Source organism: Hemicordylus capensis, chromosome 8 (assembly GCF_027244095.1).
Source record: "Hemicordylus capensis ecotype Gifberg chromosome 8, rHemCap1.1.pri, whole genome shotgun sequence".
NCBI lineage: Eukaryota > Metazoa > Chordata > Lepidosauria > Squamata > Cordylidae > Hemicordylus > Hemicordylus capensis.
The window spans coordinates 14,161,519-14,182,850 of NC_069664.1; the positions used below are offsets into that span (position 1 = coordinate 14,161,519).

General features: G+C 46.5%; 1 protein-coding gene across 2 annotated transcripts; it reads left to right on the forward strand.

The window, feature by feature from the left end:
* Nucleotides 1-1,804: 1,804 nt before the first annotated feature.
* On the forward strand, nt 1,805-19,870 carry LSM1 (LSM1 homolog, mRNA degradation associated). 2 transcript variants are annotated; one of them, XM_053268968.1, is made up of 4 exons: nt 1,816-2,055; nt 6,249-6,317; nt 12,228-12,343; nt 19,352-19,870. In XM_053268968.1, exons 1-4 carry the CDS (start codon nt 1,836-1,838, stop codon nt 19,520-19,522), a joined length of 576 nt encoding a protein of 191 aa, XP_053124943.1. In that variant the 5' UTR covers nt 1,816-1,835; the 3' UTR covers nt 19,523-19,870. The 2 variants fall into 2 exon arrangements, with proteins under 2 accessions (XP_053124944.1, XP_053124943.1); XM_053268969.1 differs by lacking the exon at nt 6,249-6,317 and having other exon boundaries at nt 1,805-2,055.
* The last annotated feature ends 1,462 nt before the right edge of the window (nt 19,871-21,332 follow it).

Consider the following 21,332-nt stretch of genomic DNA (forward strand, 5'->3'; position numbering starts at 1 on the left):
GTACCCAATCAGGAGAGCCCGCCTCTGCCCCGCCTGCTCGAGTAACCCTTGAGCTGCTGGAACGAAATGTGTTCTGTCCTTTCATGCATTCATTGAATGTAAAATTTCCAGACTGTAACACAGGCCTTCTCAATTTAGCCCCCTCCCCGAGCTGTTTCTGGATTACAACTCCCATCATCCCCAGCCACAGTGGCCAATAGCCAGACATTATGTGAGTTGTAGGCCAACACCTGCAGGTGGGCCGAAGTTGAGGACATGAGAAAACCCTCTTAACTATGGCAGCAGCCCTATAATGAGGCAAGAAGGCAAGCCAACTTTTATATTTATGTTAGCGCACAATTTATATGTGCTTTAAATTTTAAAAAGTTATATGGACCTATTTTCACCATCAGCAGTATGCAACATAAACCATACAATTAGATACAAGCACTATATATAAAGCAGGACTACCTGGCTGGCTTGTTGTGAATGATGATGTATTCAAATGTATCAATTGTTGTATAAAAGCTTTGGACGGACACCACCTTGGGTCTGTCTTGTCTTTGGGAGCTATCCCCTGGACCGCCACTTTGTTAACTCTGCAGAATTCAATAAAGCTTATTTGAACTATAAAGTTTTATCCTCCTTGGTATGTACAAAATTGATTACCTAGGTTCATTTGACTGAGTTCCAAGGCCTTGCATCTGAAATTACTTAAAATCCAGCTAAGTGTGCATTTGTCCTGAACATGGTCATCTGTGTTTCCAATTAAAGAATGAAGTCCATGGATGGTTCCGCCAACCTTTGCCTAAAGCAGTTGTGACTCAAGTGTGGATTCTAATTAATGTTAATGACTATGAGTTAAATAATAACTAAGAGTTAAAGGGCTGTGGCTATTTTGGATTAACTAATATGGAATACAAGAGTGCAATCTTATGTATGTGTGACTGACGAGGGCTAATCAGAACAGAGGTTTGGATCCACAACCTTTTTCACAAGTGTACAAGGTCAGATTGTTTCGTTTGGGACTAAATAGCACCAAACAGCATCTGTTTGCTTCTGAGCAGCATGCCTCAGAGCAAACCATCAGCATGCATAGCATCAGGCTATATAACTGAAATCTGGATCTACTCCTTAGTAATAGCCCAAACCTTTGCACATTTATTTCCCGCAGATAAATCCCCTAAACTCAATGGGAATCGAATCCCAAGAAGGGCAGCCAGTCATATGCAGACTTACTGGGAAATAAAGTCCAAGCACACATTCTATGCATATTTAATTCAGAAGTTATTTATGATGAATTGTTCCTTTTCCTGATGCAGTCTGAGCCGGATCTAAAAGTATGTGAGTGGACGTCAAAAAAAGTGTGAGCGTGCACACACACAGGCGCACGCCTTAGAGGGAACACTGTTCGAATCCTGCCTGAAATCTTGGAGAGCTGCTTCCAGTCAGTGTCGACAATACTGATCTAGACGGCCCGAAGGCCCGACTCATCGACAGCTCCCTATGTTCCACTTGCATCCCGTGAGGCTTCCTCACCAAGGCAAGGTGCTGGCTCTGCAGTTCGCATCCTAGTGCTGCGATCCAACCCAGGACCCTGGGAGAGAGTGTGCCCTGATGAACCCAGGAGGATTTATTTTCCGATCAAGAGGACTCTAGAGAAGGTGAGAGGCCGTTCAGGTTGTAACAATGCAATGCGATGAGCTTGCACGCGCGGGAGGAAACCGCGATCGCCCTCCGCGGGGCTTCCTCCCGAGTAATCAACACACACGGGCTTGGCTCCGCAGCGGCCCCTTGCGCTCGTCTAGGGCCGCCTACAAAAGCCCGGCCCCGGCCCAGCCTCCCGAGGCTCCTCCATGCGCACGAATCCCTCGGCCGCCAGCCCCCTTGCTCCTCTGGCTCCTTCTCCCCGCCCCGCCGGAGCATGTGCTTCCGGACCGGGCGGGGAGAGAACCGGGGGAGGTGCCGCTGCTTCCAGGGCCGATGCTGCTGCTGTCGGCGGCGGAGCTTCCGCTGTGTCTGGGGGAAAAATGAACTACATGCCGGGCACCGCCAGCCTCATCCAGGACATTGATAGTGAGTGTGCCACCCCGCTCCGCTTTGCTCTCCAAGCAAGCGGGGCCGAGCGCCGCCCTCCTCCTCGCCGCCTCTTCCTTTCCCCGGGCTCGGCCCCTTCCCCTGCCGCCGCCCGCCCTGCCTGTTTCCTTTGGGCACCCTCTCCAAACCGGCAAGCGTGCGCTCCCGCAAGGGTCGCCAACTCCCGGCTGGGGCTGTTCTCCCGGGAGCATTTTTGCTTGCTTGCTTTCCCCAGGGTTGATCCCGGTATTCTCACAACAGCAAACCCGCTGCTATTTCCCCTTTATCCTCCCATTGGCTCCTTAGTTATATTTTTATACCGCTCTTTCTTTCTCTGGGTCTCTTTCTCAATAGAGAGGAAACGGCGCGGTATAAACATTTATATGCTTTTTAAAATAAACATTCATATGTTTTTATGCTTGTGGCTTACTGCCCTTGGCCTTTGGAATGCGCTCCCTGTTGAAATAAGAGGTTCCCCCAGACTCTGGCAACTTTTAAAAAGGCACTGGAGACATATTTATTCACCCAGGCTTTTAATTAGATGTATAGTTTTAATACTTTTTATGTTGGGTTGTAAGTGATCTTAATGCTAATGGTTTTAATGGTTTTAATTGTAAACAGCCCAGAGATGCAAGTTTGGGGGTGGTATAGCAATTTGTTAAATAAAAATAATAGGTAGTTCTCAGTTCTTAACTTCTAAAAATAACTTTTAATTTGGGATTTCTTTAAAAAATGTAAATTTTTATGTGGTTTTAGCCTGGCTTTAACTTGTTTAACTTAAATTGGGTTAATTTTATTAGTCTTTTGTTATGTTGTATCTTTTTATTAATGTTGTGAGCTGCCCCAAGCAGTAGTGTACTGGAGGGGTGGGATATAAATAATTTAGATAAATAAATAGTGCTGGGTAGTCTACAATAATCGCTACCACACTTAATAATACATTTTGGGAAGGTTCATGTTCTATCTGCAGCTCTTATTTGTTGTTGTTGGTGGGTTAACTTTTTAATGCGCAACTTTTATAGTTGTTTGTTTTATTTATCTTATTTATCATAACATATCTGTAACGCCTAGTATATACATCCGTAGGTGATGTAAAGTGTGCTGTCAAGTCAATTTCGACTCCTGGCGCCCACAGAGCCCTGTGGTTTTCTTTAGTAGAACACAGTAGAGGTTTACCATTGCCTCCTCCCACGCAGTATGAAATGATGCCTTTCAGCATCTTCCTACATTGCTGCTGCCTGATATAGGACCAGCAGGGATTTCAACCGGCAACCTTCTGCTTGTTAGTCAAGCATTTCCCCACTGCGCCACTTAAACTTTAATTTTATCTTGTATCTATTTAACTAATTTTGTGAGCTGCCTTGAGCAATAAAGCTTATTCAGACATTATGTTGTACAAGTGTTCAAAAGTCTGTACACAGTACATGTTTGTAGGAATAACTGTATCTATCTAACTTGTTTTAAAAATGAACCTTTGGTTCAGAGCTTAGCTAGGGGAGAAGGGGACCATGTTCACCCCTTGCCCCAACATCCCCTTGGAGTGAGGGCGATAATGAAGAAAATAGGGAGGGATGGAGCTGGGGGGCCCTCAGGAGCTCCCCCCCCCGGGCTCTTTGATCTCATCTGCTCAATTATAGCTACACCCCTCACCTGGGTGGTGTGGCTAGGGATGATGGGAGTTTAGCTCAACATCTTGAGAGCCAGGTTCACCTGTACACAAGTACAGAGATTCACACATTACGCTCAACACTGGTACAGCAGTACACTTCCTAGCTCTACCATGCATTTGAAGGGCCTGTACCCAGGTTCACGTTTCAAATAAATGCAGATCATTCACACAAAACCATGGACACTTGCACAGCAATGTCTGAATAGGGCTATGTTATTATTATATAGCCCTATATAATGTATATTAAAATATTTATATGCCACTCCTCTAGTGCACTATAGCCTTATTCACACATTATGTTCAGCAATTGTGCAATGTGTACAGAGTACACAGATACAGATCTGTGAATAGGTACAGTTATTCACATGTTCTGTTGAATGCAAGTACCACAGTACCCTTCCTATCTGTACCATGCATTTGCAGGGCCTGTACCCAGGCTCACATTTAAAATGAGCCAGGTATGGTCATTCACAAACCACCTAATGGAGCAGCGGGGAAATGACTTGATTGGCAAGCCAGAGGTTGCCGGTTCGAATCTCTGCTGGTATGTTTCCCAGACTATGGGAAACATCTATATCAAGCAGCAGCTAAAAGGCCTCATCCCATACTGTGCGGAAGATGGCAATGGTAAGTCCCTCCTGTATTCCACCAAAGACAATCACAGGGCTCTGTGGTCATCTGGAGTCGAAACCGACTCAACGGCCCACTTTACCTTTTACAGTAATTCACACAAACACATGTACAAGTGTATAGACATTTGTACATTCGTACAACATGTCTGGATAAGGCCAGTGTCCCCTCTAACAGGGATTCCCAGATGTTGTTGACTACAACTCCCATAATCTGCAAGCAAAAGCCATTGTAGCTGGGGATTCTGGGAATTGTAGCCAACAACATCTGGGAATCCCTGTTAAAAGGAACACTGGATAGGGCTTTGGATGGTTTTTCTAGTCTCTTCTTTGCCTAATGGCCACCACCTTGGTTTTAAAGAAGCTTTGCAGAGAGCATGTAAATATATCCTATTGCACAGAGGTAGGTAACCTTGGTGCCCCAGATGTTGAGCTGCAACTCGCATCATTCTTAGCCACAGTTTACTGTGGCTGGGCATGATGGGAATTGTAGTTCAACAGCTGGAGAGTCAAAGTTGCCTACTCTTGCTTATAGCATATGGAGTAGAGCAGGGCTGCTGTTTTTGGATTACAGCTTGCAGCATACCCAGCCTCAGTGGCCAATAGGAATGATGGGAGTTTTTGGTAGGGATGTGCATGAACCTGTTCAGAGGCCCTTTTACAGGCCTCCGTACAGGTTCGAACACTGGCCGGTTCGAAAGTTTCGAAAGGTTCGACGGCGTGGGTGGGACGATGTTAAGAACAGAGGAGGCTTTTCCCTGGCTTCTCCAAGATAGGGCTGAGAGAGATTCTTGCCTGCAACCTTGGAGGAGCCACTGCCAGTCTGTGTAGACAATACTTTTGCATTTAACATTTTTATTGGCTTTTCCTGTCTGTGTAGACAATACTGAGCGAGACGGACCAAGGGTCTGACTCGGTAGAAGGCAGCTTCTTCTATTAGGAGAGGAGAGCTGGTCTTGTGGTAGCAAGCATGACTTGTCCCCTTAGCTAAGCCTGCAGACAAACTTCTCGAGATGATCTTAACAGGCAGTAGGGCTCATGGTGAGGAAGACATTCTCTTAAATACCCAGGGCCTAAGCTGTTTAGGGCTTTATAGGTAATAACCAACACCTTGTGTTTTGCCCGGAAACATATCGGCAGGCAGTGTAGTTCTTTCAACACAGGAGTAATATGGTCTCTCCTAGATGACCCAGAGACCAACCTGGCTGCCACATACACAACCCACTGTAGTTTCTGGACTATGTGCAAAGGCAGCGCCACCTAGAGCACGTTGCAATAATCCAGTCTGGAGGTAACAAGCAGATGTACCACTATTTTGAGGTTGTTCATCTCAAGAAACGGACGCAGCTGGCGTATCAGCCGAAGTGGATAAAAAGCACCTCTGGCCACCGCCTCGACCTGGGACACCAGGGAGAGGTTCGGATCCAGAAGCACCCCTAGACTGCATACCTGTTCCTTCCGGGGAACAATTAGTGTTGTAAAATGTACAAGCAGCTATGAAGAAGAGTTGCTGTGGGGCTATCATGCTGTGAGGTGTATGTGTTGTGGTCTAAATCCCCACCCACAAGGAAGCTACTACTTGTCCTGGGGAGGCAGCATTAATCATTGTAAGGCTGGTGGCAGCCCCTATCAGCCCAAAGGGCGGCTTCCTAATTGTTTGTTGTACCTGTGTGAAGCTTTGGCCAAAGCAGAATACTTTGCACCAGGGCTGCTCAACTTTGGCCCTTCTGCAGATATTGGCCTGCAGTTCCCATAATCCCTGGCCACTGTGGCTGGGGATGATGGGAGTTGTAGTCCAGCAACATCTGGAGGACAACGAGTTGGAACCTCTGGTTTAGTTTCTGTTGGGCTGACCGGAGCATCAACCACTAATCTGGCTTTATTTTCATTTTCAGAGAAACACTTGGTCCTCCTTCGAGATGGCAGAACACTGATAGGATACTTGAGAAGCATCGACCAGTTTGGTATGGCCACCGTAAGCTTACTTTGCTTCTGTTCCTAGCCTCATTGACAAGGGAACATAGGAAGCTTCCTTAGACCAAGTCAGAGACTTGGTCCCTCTAGTTTAGGATTGTCCACACTGACTGGCAGCAGCTCTCCAGGGATTCAGGCAGGAATCTTTCCTATGCCAGGTGTTGAACCTGGGACCTTCTGCATGCAAGCAGATGTTCTTGCACTGAGCTATGGCTCTGCCCCCTAACAGAAAGACATAGTAAGCTGCCATATATGGAGTCAGACCATTGGTCTATTTTGCTCAGCTTCTCCAAGGTTGCAAGCAGGAATCTCTCTCAGCCCTATCTTGGAGATGCCAGAGAGGGAACTTGGAACCTTCTGCTCTTCCCAGAGCGGCTCCATCCCCTAAGGGAATATCTTACAGTGCTCACACATCGAGTCTCCCATTCATATGCAACCAGGGTGGACCCTGCTTAGCTAAGGGGACAAGTCATGCTTGTGACCACAAGACCAGCTCTCCTCTCCATGTCATCACAGTGCTCACATTTTGTCTCCCATCTAAATGCAAACCAAACCAAAGACCAACCAAACCAGAGACCTTGCTTAGCAAAATGGGACAATTCATGTTTCTTACTACAAGTCCAGCTCTATATGAGCTGGGGTGGTCATGACCTAAAGGAGGAATATACATTTGGAGGGAAGATAGCTTTGCACCTTGATCTTGGCAGCAACGGGTTCCTGCTACCAGAGAGCAGAACAGCAAGAAACTGACCTACAAATCGGGAAGTCACTAGTTTAACTTTGTTGTGAGCACACTAGGTAGTCCTGGGAAAGCACCTTTCTATCAGCCCTGCATCTAAGTTATAGGGATGATGCATGCCTACCTTACAGGGTGGTTGTAACTATTGCAAGTATTGTATAAAGAGCTTTGAGCATTCCAGTGCTATACAGGTACTAAATTATCAGCGTTTTTTAACTGCTGCCGATATACCGCAGAGCAGTTTATTTCTCTGGCACTAGCAACTGCTGGAGCAAAATCCAGAGACCACATTCCAGTAACGCAGAGACAAAGATGCATCTGCTTGCTGTGGATCCTAGCCCCAATTTATAAAACCTACTTGCTAAAGATAGTCCACTCAACTCCTATTCTGCATCAGTTTCTGAGTAAAGTTGTTCCCTCAAGTCAATTTCGACTCCTGGCGCCCACAGAGCCCTGTGGTTTTTTTGGTAGAATACAGGAGGGGTTTACCATTGCTGCCTCCCATGCAGTATGAGATGATGCCTTCCTATATTGCTGCTGCCTGATATAGGTGTTTCCCATAGTCCCAACCCACAGCGAGGATTCTTGCTCGCTAGGCAAGTCATTTCCCCGCTGCGCCATTAGGTGGCTCAGTTTCCGAGTATATGTTGTATAACTTAGATGCTTTTGGTTTGCAGAGGGATGAGGGTGTTGGTTTCTAATTAGAGGGAAAAGATTTTATCGATGAGTGGTATGAAAGGCAGGGTTCTACGAATACCCTTGCCAGCTCATTCCTGGGAGTACATTTTTATTGGGCACATGATCTCTTCTAAAATGGCTTAAAAAGCAACTTTGAGAAATGGCTATACCAGGAGTTCCCAGCCTTTTCCTATATGTGAGCCACTACATTTCGACTACATTGTCATCGAAAGCTTTTGTGGACTACCACGCAAGCAAGCCATTTAAAACATTTTTAACATCGCCTATGGCTGATGGGGAGACACCTAATGGCGCAGTGGGGAAATGACTTGACTAGCAAGCCAGAGGCTGGTTAGAATCCCCGCTGGTATGTTTCCCAGACTATGGGATACACCTATATTGGGCAGCAGCGATCTAGGAAGATGCTGAACTTGCCAACACTGAACAGCATTTGCCATTCTGTTGCCCACTCACCCAATTTATAGAGATCCTTCTGGAGCTCTTCACAATCCGTTTTGGATTTCACTACCCGAGTACACAGGATTGTAATTTTATTATATTATCTCTTTGCTCTCCGTGGACCACCTGTGATCCACAAACCACAGGTTAGGAACCCCCGGGCTAGATTTTCACTTCCGTAACTTGATCTGCATGAAATGTGACTCCAGTTCAGATCAGCACAACTTTGACTCTTCAGCTGTTTTTAGACCACAGCACCCATCATCCCCAGTTAGTTGCCAATCGTTAGAGATGATTAGTTATAATCCAGCAGAGGGGCCAGAGTTGTCCAGCCCTGCCTAGCCCCTTCCTGACATGTCTAGAGTCTTCCTGAGGAATCCTTGGCAGGACTCTACATTGCAGCACGTTTGTTATTTCTGTGAAGCTTATTTTGCAAGGAGATCTTCTGAGCAGGCTGTAAGGTTAGGTTTTGCCTGGTATTGTCTTGTCTTAGTTGGACTAGACTGGTGGTGGGGAGCTAATATCTCTGTCCTCACCCTCTTAGCAAGCATAACTCTCCAAGAAGCAGAGCAAGGATTCACACTGGCATGCAAGATCTTAAAGTAGGGATGCGCAACATTGGCCCTCTGGCTGTTGTTGGACACAACCCCCATCATCCCTTACTATTGGCCACTGTGGCTGGGGATGCTGGGATCTGTAGGCAACAGCAGGCAGTTGTGCACCTGTGACATGAAGACTCATGCTTGCATCAAACTCTTCCTTCCTATTCTGTTCAAGTAGGTAGGGTGAGTATGTATAAAGAGCAGCAGCAATCCCTGATTCAGAAGGGGAGTATGTCTTCTAAAATGCTACCTGATTCAGAGTTCTACTTTAATGGTTTGGAAAAATCTTTAATTGGATGCACAAAGCAATTCAGCATTAAAGCCCTGTGAGTAACCACTTGTGGAATACAAAGCCATCTTTAATGGAATACAATGGGGAAAATGTCAAGTGTTCTGAGCGGAGAAGGATTAATACATTTCTGTGCTGTCTGTTCTGAAGTTTGCTGTTCAGTTTTTAAATAGTTCTTTGTTTTTGTGCTCAACCAGGAATTAAAACGGAAAAGAACATTGAATTGTTGCCCTGTCATGGGCTTGACTTTTAAAAAATCTAAATGTGGCTACTTTTTTAAAATGGCAGTGTATTTTTGATATATGGAAAGGTCTTCTAAATGTCGTAATTGCCTAAATCTACTGTACCACTAGAGGACGCCAAACACTTTGAAAATGCTGTGTGTCTGAGAGCAAAAACAGGTGAACAGTAAGAAAGGTTTGGATGAAATGGAACATGCTTTGCGTCTTGGAAATGGCTGGTTGACACCTTTGGGGGAAACAAGATTTTGGACTAGGTGGACATTTGTTTTGGTCTTATAGGTTCCATGGGAAGCAGCCTTCTACTTGAGCAGACAACATACCTGTGAGCAAGATGAAAACTTGAGCAAGACAGAATTAGATAGTTCTTCTATGGAATCTGCAAGCCCAAAATTCCTTAGCTTCAAAATTCCTTAGCTTCAAAATTCTGTTCCTACCTCCTCCATTAAGATGTGTATTATGTGGGTCTGATAGTTGTGCAACAGAAGTCCAAACAGTTCCCCCGTCATTTTCCTGGACATTCATTTTAGTTGCTATCAGGGAGGAGTGTATGTTTTCTACTGTACCTTTCTATGAATAGTACTGTTTATAGGCCCTATTTAATCCCAGCATAGCATCATTCCAATGGTTGTTCCTGGTTTCTACCTTGTGTTTCTTTTTAGATGGTGAGCCCTTTTGGGCTGGGGAAATAAAATTATTTCTTTTTGCTTGTAAATTGTTCTGATAACTTTTTGTTGAAAAGTGGTATATGAATAATAGTGTTAAGTGGCGCAGTGAGGAAATGCTTGACTAACAAGCAGAAGGTTGCAGGTTCGAATCCCCGCTGGTGTGTTTCCCAGACTATGAGAAACACCTATATCAGGCAGCAGCAATATAGGAAGATGCTGAAAGGCATCATCTCAGACTGCACAGGAGATGGCAATGGTAAACCCGTCCTGTATTCTACCAAAGACAACCACAGGGCTCTGTGGTCTCCAGAGGTCAACACCGACTCGACAGCACACTTTAAGCTGTAGTACTTTTTAAAATGGCAACCACTGGATTTTAACTTGGGTATATTTGTAAAAAACCCGAAAACCTCGCTGTTGCCAGCCTCTTGCTTGTTACAGAATGTTCATTAATATTTGTACTGCTCAGGAGTGAGGTTGACTGATGTTAACCACAGGGACTTCACTCTAGGAACAAGTTCACCTTTCTTCATGCTTGCCATATCTCGAAGAGAGGAGGGAATGCAAACTACGTAGCAGATAGCACCAACCTTCAGTCCCTAGATTGTGTTGGACTAAAACTCCCTTTGCACATTGTGATGGGGTCAGCAACATCTGAGGACCCAAGGTTCAGAACTTCTGACATATAGCATGACCGTTTGGGTAGCTGTAGGCCAGGCGTGTGTGGTGAGTACAGGAATGAGATGTAAAGCTGACCATTTAAAGTTTGCGTTCAGCCCCCCGATGCATGTAGTATCCATGCCTGTGGCTGGAAACCAGGAGTCAGCCTTCTTTATCTGCATAATCTTCCACTTCAGTTTACACGTAAGGAGCTTCTGGTTTTCTTCAAGATAAGCTCGTTTATGATTGAGTGCTCGCTTGCCAAATAGTTGGATTTTTATATGTATTAACAGCGCATAAAAACTTCTCTCTGTGATGTTTTAAAAGCCCCGTAAACGCCCGAGATAGCGTCAAGATGTTTGTTCTGGCTGGCTCACGTTCTTGAAAGGTGCCTAGTAGGCTCTTGGAAGTTTGCTTTTTGTAAAATATGTAGCCAGCTGTGACCTCCTCAATCTTGGCTGTTGACCAGCGCAAGAGGATTGAAATAGCCCCCATGAAAACATTGAGGCCAATGACAGTGGAATCCGTGCATTTCCTGTGGCGGTTCCTTGCATGCTGTGCTTCCTATCCATAGAATAGAATGCTGAAGACATTCCTCCTCGCCCAAATAAAAGTTTTTCTGAGTTAAAAAAAAAATAATTGTGCTTAGATGCATTTTTCACTTGGGAGTAATTTTATAGTTCTGTTTGGCCCTAAAAATTGAACTAGAAAGTGGTTGCGTGATAGTATGCATGTCAGGCTTCTGACCAAGAAGCAGCCCCAGAAGGGCCATAGTCAGATCATTGAACCATGTAACCCATTGCTGTCTGTCAGCTGCCCTCCAGGTACCTGCCAAGCATCTCTCCCAGTCCTGCTACCCAGAATCCTTTTCACTGGAGATGCATGCAGAGCAGATGCTGAACCCTTGTACTATGGCCTTTAAGAGCACCTGTAACGGCTGGGCTACTATTATCATACTATTATCATAAGAGCCAGCATGGTATAGTGGTTAGAGTGCTGGACTAGGACCAGGGAGACTCGGGTTCAAATCCCCATTCAGGCCTGATACTTGCTGAGTGACTCAGAAGTGACCAGTCACTTCTCTCTCAGCCTAACCTGCTTCACAGGGTTGTTGTGAGGAGAAACTTAACTATGTATACTGCTCTGGGATCCTTGGAGGAAGAGTGGAAAATACACACTCACTCTCACACACTCACTCTCACACACTCACTCTCACACACTCTCAAACTCTCTCTCTCTTACTTCCAAGGTGCAGATCCCTCTTGAGGAATCTCTCCAAATATCTGAGCTAATAACCCATATCTGCCCCCAAAGGTGTCTTTCCTCTGCTGGAAAAAAGCTTGAGTTGGTCCCAAGCTTTCCTTCAGCACCCCTGATCACTGCAGATGCCACTATCTGATCTTGGTTCTGCTGCTATTCAGCAACAGAGGCAGACACATTTCAGTTGCTGGTGGCATTCCGTTAACTGCTTAAAGTGACGTTTCGCTGAAGTGTGGAAGCATATTAGAGGCGAGCAGCATGCTTCAGCCCTGATTCCACCTCTTTCCCTTTTCCTGAACTCTGCAGCAAATTTGGTGTTGCACCAGACAGTGGAGCGCATTCACGTGGGCAAAAGGTATGGCGACATCCCACGTGGCATCTTCGTGGTGAGAGGTGAGAACGTGGTCCTTCTGGGAGAAATTGTAAGTACGACTCCTCATCCTTCCTCTTAAATGAAATGGTGTTTGCTGTGGGTAAACTATTGGGAGTGGGAACCAGTGTTGTCCGTAACAGGGATTCCCAGATTTTGTTGACTACAACTCCCATCATCCTCAGCTGGGGATGATGGGAGTTGTAGTCAACATCTGGGAACCCTTTGATCTACTGCAAATCAGATCTACTTGTAGATCCTGAATTTATCTTCTGCCTGTTCCTGCTGTTGGGAATGTTTACAAATGTGGTTTTAAAGAGTTTTGCATGTTGGTAAATTGCATGAGTGCTTTCTTGACTTTATATTATTTATTTATTTCTATTTTTATTTTTATTTTATTTTTTATTATTATATTTTATTATTATTTATATTATTATATTATAAACATATTTTTATGCCACCCAAAACTTAGATCTCTGGTCGGTTTACAACAAAACAAAATAAATGACAACAGAAAAAGTTGAAACACTACAACAGTTTAGAATTTTAAAACAAGGTTAAAACTATCCAAACAGCATTTAATTAAAAGCCAGGGTGAACAGATGTGTCTTCCAAGATTTTTTTTAAAATTGTGAGACTTTTCAGTTTGCATGATTTTTTTAGGCCTGTCTTCTGCTTTGCACTAAAAACTTAGACACAATTTCCAAATTAAAAGCGGCTATTCAGTTGCTTGGAGAAACACTCGGGTTATTTTTCTCTGAGCAGGAAACTTGGCATTTTTGTGCAGGGGCAGAGTCAGAGGCTCTCTTAACCTTGGACTTCCAGGCCAAAGTCCAGGGCTTCTGTAGCCCCTGGAAACCTTCAAATCCTTTTTAGTCTGTCCCAGGTGCTGTGGTCGCCCGGCTGAGCATGATGATGCTTAATTTGCAGGGGAGGGGGGCCTCCAAAGGCCTTTAGGTCCAGGCTCCAAGATTACTTAGGTGCACCTCTGGGTGGAGCCACCACTAAGTGAATGGGTTCAAAGAACCCGGGCTGCCAAGCCACGCCCCCATGTGCATGTCGCATGTATGTGGCATCATGGGGGGTGGGGGTGGGCAACTGTGGGGCGGAACATAGGCCACTGTTTGGCTGGGTCTGCCACTCTGTGTGCCACTCAACAAGCAGTCCTGGAGTCAGGCCCACATATTTGGCCATCGGTACTACCTCTGAGATGAATGCTCATGGGAAACACCTGTATCGGGCAGCAGTGACATAGGAAGATGCTGAAAGGCATCATCTCATACTGCGTGGGAGGAGGCAATGGTCAACCCCTCCTGTATTCTACCAAGGACAACCACAGGGCTCTGTGGGCGCCAGGAGTCGACACCGACTCGACGGCACACTTTACCTTTACCCTCTAGAGATGGAAATTAGGTGATAGCATTGTTGCACTGAAAGCCGTCTGTGTGGCATCACCACTTCTAAAATAAAATCTCTATCCTCCCTGATTATTAGGGGAAATTGCAGTCATTTATGCACAGAGGAAAGGGTAAGGAACAAATTGTACTCTCTCCACATAGAATAATCTCTGCAGGACATTCCTGCCAGTTTTTATTTCCATTTCTCTGGCAACATGGATAAAATTGTATAGTCGTGTGTTGTCCTTTTTAAAAAAGCTTTTAAAACACCCCTGCAAATTTGGTTGCTGTAGGCCTAATGGCTGGGATAATAAAAGCATGAACGCACTGAAAGTTGCAAATCTTGCAATGCTATCACCTCTTTTCCATCTCTAGGGGTGCAGACCTTGTCAAAAATCACAATGAGCGTCCATCCCGACAGATGGTACTGACCACCCCACCTGGCTCATGTACTTTAGGCAAAGGGTGGACTTGAATGGCAATTGATTAAGTTGGTGTAGACTCTTAGCGATCACTAGGGATGTGCGAACAGGTTCAACCCTGAACTGGTTCGGTTCGACGGTTCGGGGTCGAACCAAACCCCACCCAGTTCAGTCCGACCTCAGACCGACCCCTCCCCAACGGTTTGGGGGGTTCACTTAAAATTTTTTTTCTAAATTTTATTTTTTTTTAAAAAATGGCTACCGCACATGCACAAATGGCCTCTGCGAGGCCCTGAGCCATGCCAGGCCTTGCAGAGGCCATTTGCCTATGTGCGGAGGCAGAAAAAATGGCCGCCGCATCGGTATAGGGACACCCGAACGGGCCAGAAAGTGCAGCTGAACAGGCCATGGCAGCGATTACCGAGGCTGGCGGGGGGAGAGGGAACCTTCACAGACACACACACCCTGCGGCCTTTAGGAAGCCCCCCGAAGGGGCTAGAATTAAAGAAATATTTTTTTAAATATACATTAAAAAAATTCACGAACTCTTCCCCCACCCTTGACTGAACCGAAATCAGGGTGTGTGTATGTTCCTAGAGGGGCCGGATCAAACTGGTCTGGTCAGGTTCGAGTGCAGTTCACTCTCGAACAGGGCCAGCCGGTTCCATCCACACCCCTAGCGACCACACAGATAGATTCTCTCCAGGATGCTCTGTCTTCAACTTGGCCTTTAAGGGCTCTCAGTGGAGCATTCATTGCTGTCGTAATCGAGTCCATCCACCTTGCTGCTGGTCATCCTCGTCTTCTCTTTCCTTCCACTTTCCCCAGCATGATGGACTTCTCAAGGGAACTGGGTTTTCGCATCATGTGTCTGAAGTATGAGAGTTGAAGCCTGTATATCGCACCAAACCAGTCCCTGGGTGGTTTTGGTGGTCCTTTTTGTGTTGAAAGGTACAGAAGGCCCCTGCCAGTGTGTAGTGCAAGGAACTTGGACCCACCCTAAACTATCAGCCATGAACATCTGGTTAAATTGGGTTTGCCTCTTTGGATCCAACTTGTAAATGGGACTGACCTACTCAAGAGGTATTGGCAGATAGATGAATGAGACACTGCAGGACACTTTGCATCCATAGTGCCTTCCAATAAACATGACTTCTTATTGGTGGATGAGTGGAACTAAGGCTTTGTTTGGAGCCCATGGCTTTCATTCAATTTATCGTTACTCCTAAAGTTGTTCTAAACCAGGGATTCTTAGTGTTGGGTCCTCAGATGTTATTGGACTTCAACTCACATAATCGCCAGCCCCAGTGGCCTTTGGTTGGGGATTATGGGAGTTGAAGTCCAATAACATCTGGGGGCCCAAAGCTGAGAATCCCTGTTCTAAACCAGGGCTGCCCACCATTGACCTCCTGAAGATGGACTAAAGTTCTCATCAGCCCCGAGTATTTTCTACTGGGAATGAAGGGAGTGGCAGTCCATAGGAAGCTGCCTGATATCGAGTCAGACCATGGGTCCATCTAGCTCATTACTGTCTGCACAGACTGACAGCAGCTTCTCCAAGGTTGCAGGCAGGAGTCTCTCTCAGACCTATCTTGGAGAAGCCAGGGAGGGAACTTGGAACCTTCTGCATGCAGGTGCTCATCCCAGAGCGACCCCATCCCTTAAGGGGAATATCTCACAGTGCTCACACATGTAATCTCCCATTCAAATGCAAACCAGGGCAGACCCTGCTTAGCAAAGGGGGCAATTCATACTTGCAACCACAAGACCAGCTCTCCTCCTTTGTAAAAAAAGAAAAGAAGAAAAAACCAACAGCTGGAGGGATGAAATTGTTTGCAGTCTTGTTCTAGACTAGTTACTTGCTGTTAAATTGTCTTTCTGCATCTTACATGGCTAGAGTGAAAAAAATACTTCAGACTTCCTCAGGGAGTTCTCCACACAGCAGGCTTTACTGCTAGTTTTCTGTGAGTGAAAGAGTGAAAAACCCGAATCGTGTGTGAAGTGCTCCCTGATATAGCTCACAGGGACTTCGGGGTAAATCGGCCCAATATGTTGGCGCGTGCCCGCTCCATTCCGGAGGAGATGTGGGCTAAAAGCCAGGTGTGGAAAACTTCCTGGCCCTAAAATTTGCATGCTAGCACCCTCTAAACAAGCAGTGGGAGATCAGTCATGAATGTCTTGATTACTTTTTCTTTTGCTAAATGCAGTTACTGCTAATTCAGTCAGGGCCACTGAGGAAGCAGGGGTTAATCTTTTTTTCTCCTGGCATCATTTGCTTGATCAGAATCACCCCTGCCCCCAGCTGCTATTAATCCTGTTGGGGAAATATAGGTGCATCATGAATGGAAAATCCTCCCTCAGATGGGAAATCGGTACAGACTGATTAACTCCGCATCTGCCAGAACCACTGGCTTGACTCAATTCCTGCAGTGGTTTTTAAGCAAAGCAAAATGTTGGCAGTACCCAACACATGTAGGTCAGCTTTTGGACATCTAGGGGTTTTCAGTCTTGTGTTGCCCATAATGGACTCTTGAGCTGAATCCGGTGTGGTCTGTGTAGATGCAGCAGCAACAAATACAAAGCTTGGGGTGAACTTAAGACGGCCAGCTTAGGTGTTGCAGTGTGGGTTGTGTCTATCTATCAACAGCTCTTGCCCATAATATCAAAGTGGAACCTCCATGTTCCAAGGCAGTATACCTCCAAGGACGCAATGCTGGTTACATAGGAAGCTGCAATATATGGAGTTAGACTGTTGGTCCATCTGGCTCAATATTGTCTACACAGACTGGCAGCGGCTTCTCCAAGGTTGCAGGCAGGAATCTCTCTCAGCCCTATCTTGGAGATGCTGCCAGGGAGGGAACTTGGAACCTTCTACTTTTCCCAGAGCGGCTCCATCCCCTAAGGGGAATATTTCCCAGTGCTCATACCTAGTCTCCCTTTCATATGCAACCAGGGTGGACCCTACTTAGCTAAGGGCACAAGTCATGCTTGCTACCACAAGACCAGCTCTGGTTGCATTTCTTTTGCCCTTCTCAGAGGCACGTCACTTCCAGGGAAGAGGATCCTGGACAAGATGGACCTCTGCAGGGTAGTCTGTAGCTGCTTAACTTGGTTTGGCTTCCTGTTTGTTTGTTTGTTTGTTTATTTATTCGATTTTTATATCGCCCTTCCAAGCTGGCTCAGGGCGGTTTACCATTAAAAACCAGAAATCATTAAAAACAATTAAAATAGAAATACAAATATAAACATCAAATTTAAAAACATCTTAAAAACAATTAAACTATCAAAACAATTAAAACCCTGAAAACCAGGTTAAGATTAAAACAATTAAAACTAAATTAAAAAACCTGAAAGGCCAGGCCAAACAGATAGGTCTTAAGGGCTCTCTTGAAGGACAGCAAAGAATTAAGATTACGAATTTCTGCCGGGAGTGCATTCCACAGTCCAGGAGCAGCCACAGAGAAGGCCTGCCTCTGAGTCGCCACCAGATGAACTGGTGGTAACTGGAGACGGACCTCCCCAGATGACCTTAACGTGCGGTGGGGATCATGTAAAAGAAGACGCTCTCTAAGATATCTCGGACCCAAGCCGTTCAGGGCTTTAAAGGTAATAACCAGCACTTTGTATTTTGCCCGGAAACATATCGGCAGCCAGTGTAGCTGTTTCAAAACAGGCATCATATGGTCTCTCCGGGTTGCCCCAGAGACCAACCTGGCTGCCGCATTCTGAACTAACTGAAGTTTCCGGACTACGTACAAAGGCAGCCCCACGTAGAGCGCATTGCAATAGTCAAGCCGGGAGGTTACCAGCTGATGCACCACTGTTCTGAGGTCATCCTCTTTGAGGAATGGGTGCAGCTGTCGAATTAGCCAAAGCTGATAGAAAGCACTCCTAGCCATGGCGTTCACCTGAGATACCAGGGTGAGGCCTGGGTCCAGGAGTACTCCCAAGCTACGCACCTGCTCCTTCTTGGGGAGTGTAACCCCATCCAGCACAGGAAGATCTAACTCACCCCTCAGATTCTGAGCCCGCACAATGAGCACCCCCATATTGCTTGGATTCAGCTTCAATTTGTTATCCCTCATCCAGCCCATTACTGCCTTCAGGCAGGCGTTTAGAGAATGAGTGCCATTACCTGAAGATGAAAAGGAGAAGTAGATTTGGGTGTCATCAGCATACTGATAACACCCAGCACCAAACCTCCTGATGACCTCACCCAGCGGTTTCATGTAGATGTTAAAAAGCATTGGTGACAGAATGGAGCCCTGAGGGACTCCATATAACAGCTCCTGTTTTGAGGAGCAACTGTCACCAAGCTCCACCATCTGGAATCTACCCGAGAGATAGGAATGAAACCACTGCAAAGCAGTGCCCCTTATCCCCAACTCCCCCAGGCGATCCAGAAGGATACCATGGTCGATGGTATCGAACGCCGCCGAGAGATCCAGAAGAACCAGCAGAGTCACGCTCCCTCAGTCGATTCCCCGGTAAAGGTCATCCATCAGGCTGACCAAGGCTGTCTCAACCCCATAGCCAGCTCTAAAGCCAGTTTGAAATGGGTCTAGATAATCAGTTTCCTCCAAGACTGCCTGGAGCTGGTCGGCCACCACCCTCTCAATCACCTTGCCCAACCAAGGGAGATTGGCCAGTAGCTATCCATCGCTAAGGGGTCCAGGGAAGGCTTCTTTAAAAGTAGTTTCTCAGCAAGTGGAGCAGTGATCCTGTAGGAACATAGGAAGCTGCCTTACATTGAGTCAGACCATTGCTCCGTCTAGCTCAGGATTGTCTGCACTGACTGGTAGCATCTCTCCAAGATTTCAGGCAGGAGTCCCTCCCACCCTACCTGGAGACGCCTGGGCTTGAACCTGGTACCTCCCGCATGCAAACCAGATGCTGCTCCTCAGCTACTTCTGCCGCCGCTGTCTGTACCCCTAGTGGCATTTTTGCCGTTGCTCAACCCAAACCGTGCCTTTTGGGCAGGCTATACAACCGGGGCCCGCCAGATGCTGGACTACAACTCCCATCATCCCCAGCTGCTGTGGCCCAGTAAGGATGATGGCAGCTGCAACCCCACAGCTGGAGGGCTGGCATCTTGCAGCTCGACTTCCACATGCCTCAAGGGCAGAGCAAATGCTTCTCCCTCGTCTCCTCCGGCTCGAAAAGGGTGGTGTGAAGTGAATGGTCCTCTTAACTGGAGGTTGAGCTTCTCTTTGTTTGTTTTTTGTTTCGCCCCCGTGGCAGGACCTGGAAAAGGAAAGCGACACCCCGTTGCAACAAGTGTCGATCGAAGAGATCCTGGAAGTGCAGCGGGTGGAGCAGCAAGCGAAGCAGGAGTCGGAGAAGCTCAAAGCGCAAGCCCTGAAGGAGCGGGGCCTCTCCATCCCACGGGCCGATACTTTAGACGAATACTAGACGTTCTGTCGGGACAACGGCTACAGGGCTCCGATTGAAAGGATTTTGTGTTTAGATTCTCCTGTGACCAAGAACAGTTGCTTTTTTGTTTCTGTCTTTCCACGCCCCTCACCCCCCCTCCAAGCGTAGAACACAGTTTTAATCATGACGCATGGTTTTCCCTTTACCAAATCATTGTTCCGAAGACCTGAAAGAGATCAGACTTCTGAATGTAACCCAGTGTGATGGAGTAGCTGTGGGTGCTGGCTTGGGACGCGGCCCCTTCAGCTTTTTTGTTTGTGTTTTTTGTGACTTTGCAGGAGGCGGTGGAACTCCTTGCAACATGTAAATAAAAGCTGACTCTGTGAATGCTGGTGTTGCTCCGGCTTGGAGCCCTCTGAGAATGTCATGCTTGCCTCTTCAGTCACCAAGTGTTTATCTCTAAAGTAGGGCTACTCAGCTTCTCCACCCTGCCCTCCGCCCAGTTGTATTTTGGACTAAGACTCTCATGATCCCCAGCCAAAGTGGCCAGTAGTTGGGGATAATGGGAGTTGAGGGCTAGCATCTGTAGGGCGCTTTCCATATTAGACCCTGCAGTGGGGTAACATCGGATCTCGGAAGTGTGATTCCACTGTGACACTGCAGTCCCTACACAGACAGCAGGGTGGCGTTCACATTTCCAATGCCTTGTTTCAAATTTAATAGCTGCGATACATCGATGTCAATCATCGTATATTGGGCGTAAATTTAATCGATGCGATGCATTGTATATTGGGCATAAAGAAGTTGCTGTTTTTTTCAGGTTGTTTACTTCCACAAGTCACCTAATGGCACAGCGGAGAAGTAACTTGCCTAGGGAGCAAGAGTTTTCCGGTTCGAATCCCCGCTGGTATGTTTCCCAGACTATGGGAAACACCGATAGCGGGCAGCAGCGATATAGGAAGATGCTGAAAGGCATCATCTCAGACTGCGTGGGAAATGGCAATGGTAAACCCTTCCTGTATTCTACCAAGGAAAACCACATGGCTCTGTGGTCGCCACCGACTTGACGGCACCCCTTTACTTTACTTTTAGTTTCCGCGAGACTGCTTCCCCTGCTGTTTAAGTTTTGAATGCGGCTTGCGTGAACGGAGGCATTTTGCTGCTGTTGAGCAGCTAGGCTTGAAAGCGCTCAGGAAGGATACAGTTATGCAGTCCTGATCTAAAGGTAAAAGTAAGCACAAAACACCTCTTCTTTTGGGAACTGAACAGATAGAGAAGCTAGTGCCTCCAGATGGGGCAGGGAGAAGAACATAGAAAACTGCCTTATACTGAGTCAGACCATTGGTCCCTCCAGCTCCGTATTATCTACACAGACTAGAAGTGGCTTCTCCAAGGCTACAGGGAGGAGTCTCTCTCGGCCCTATCTTGGAGATGCCCAGGAGGGAACCTGAAACCTCCTGCTTTTCCCAGAGTGTCCCCATCTAAGGCGAAGATCTTGCCATGCTCGCATGTAGTCTCCCATTCAAATGTCAACCAGGGTGGTGCCTGCTTAGCAAAGAGGACAATTCAGGCTTGCTGCCACAAGGCCAGTTCTCCTTCCATAAGGAAGGTGGGGCAGTAGCAACTGGGAGAGGACCTCTTCGATGTCTGTATCGGGAATGAGCAGATTCAGCTTGGTGAAGGTCTGGATTACTGTGATAACATTGGGTCCTAGCTGTTATGTCAGCCAGGCTTGAATTATGAGGAAAAGGATGGATTTATAGACTGAAATCTGCAGGTCTCACACATTGGCTGTCCCTGCCCGATCGAGCCAAATTATGCTTCTTGTAGTCTTCTAAAAGCATTGGCT

Excerpts from the sequence above, each read along its gene's own strand:
- LSM1 (XM_053268968.1), top strand. The coding sequence starts at position 1,836 with ATGCGCACGAATCCCTCGGCCGCCAGCCCCCTTGCTCCTCTGGCTCCT. Across the intron at positions 6,318-12,227 it reads GAGAAGCATCGACCAGTTTG|CAAATTTGGTGTTGCACCAG; the intron begins GTATGGCCACCG and ends TGAACTCTGCAG. Across the intron at positions 12,344-19,351 it reads TGGTCCTTCTGGGAGAAATT|GACCTGGAAAAGGAAAGCGA; the intron begins GTAAGTACGACT and ends CCCCCGTGGCAG.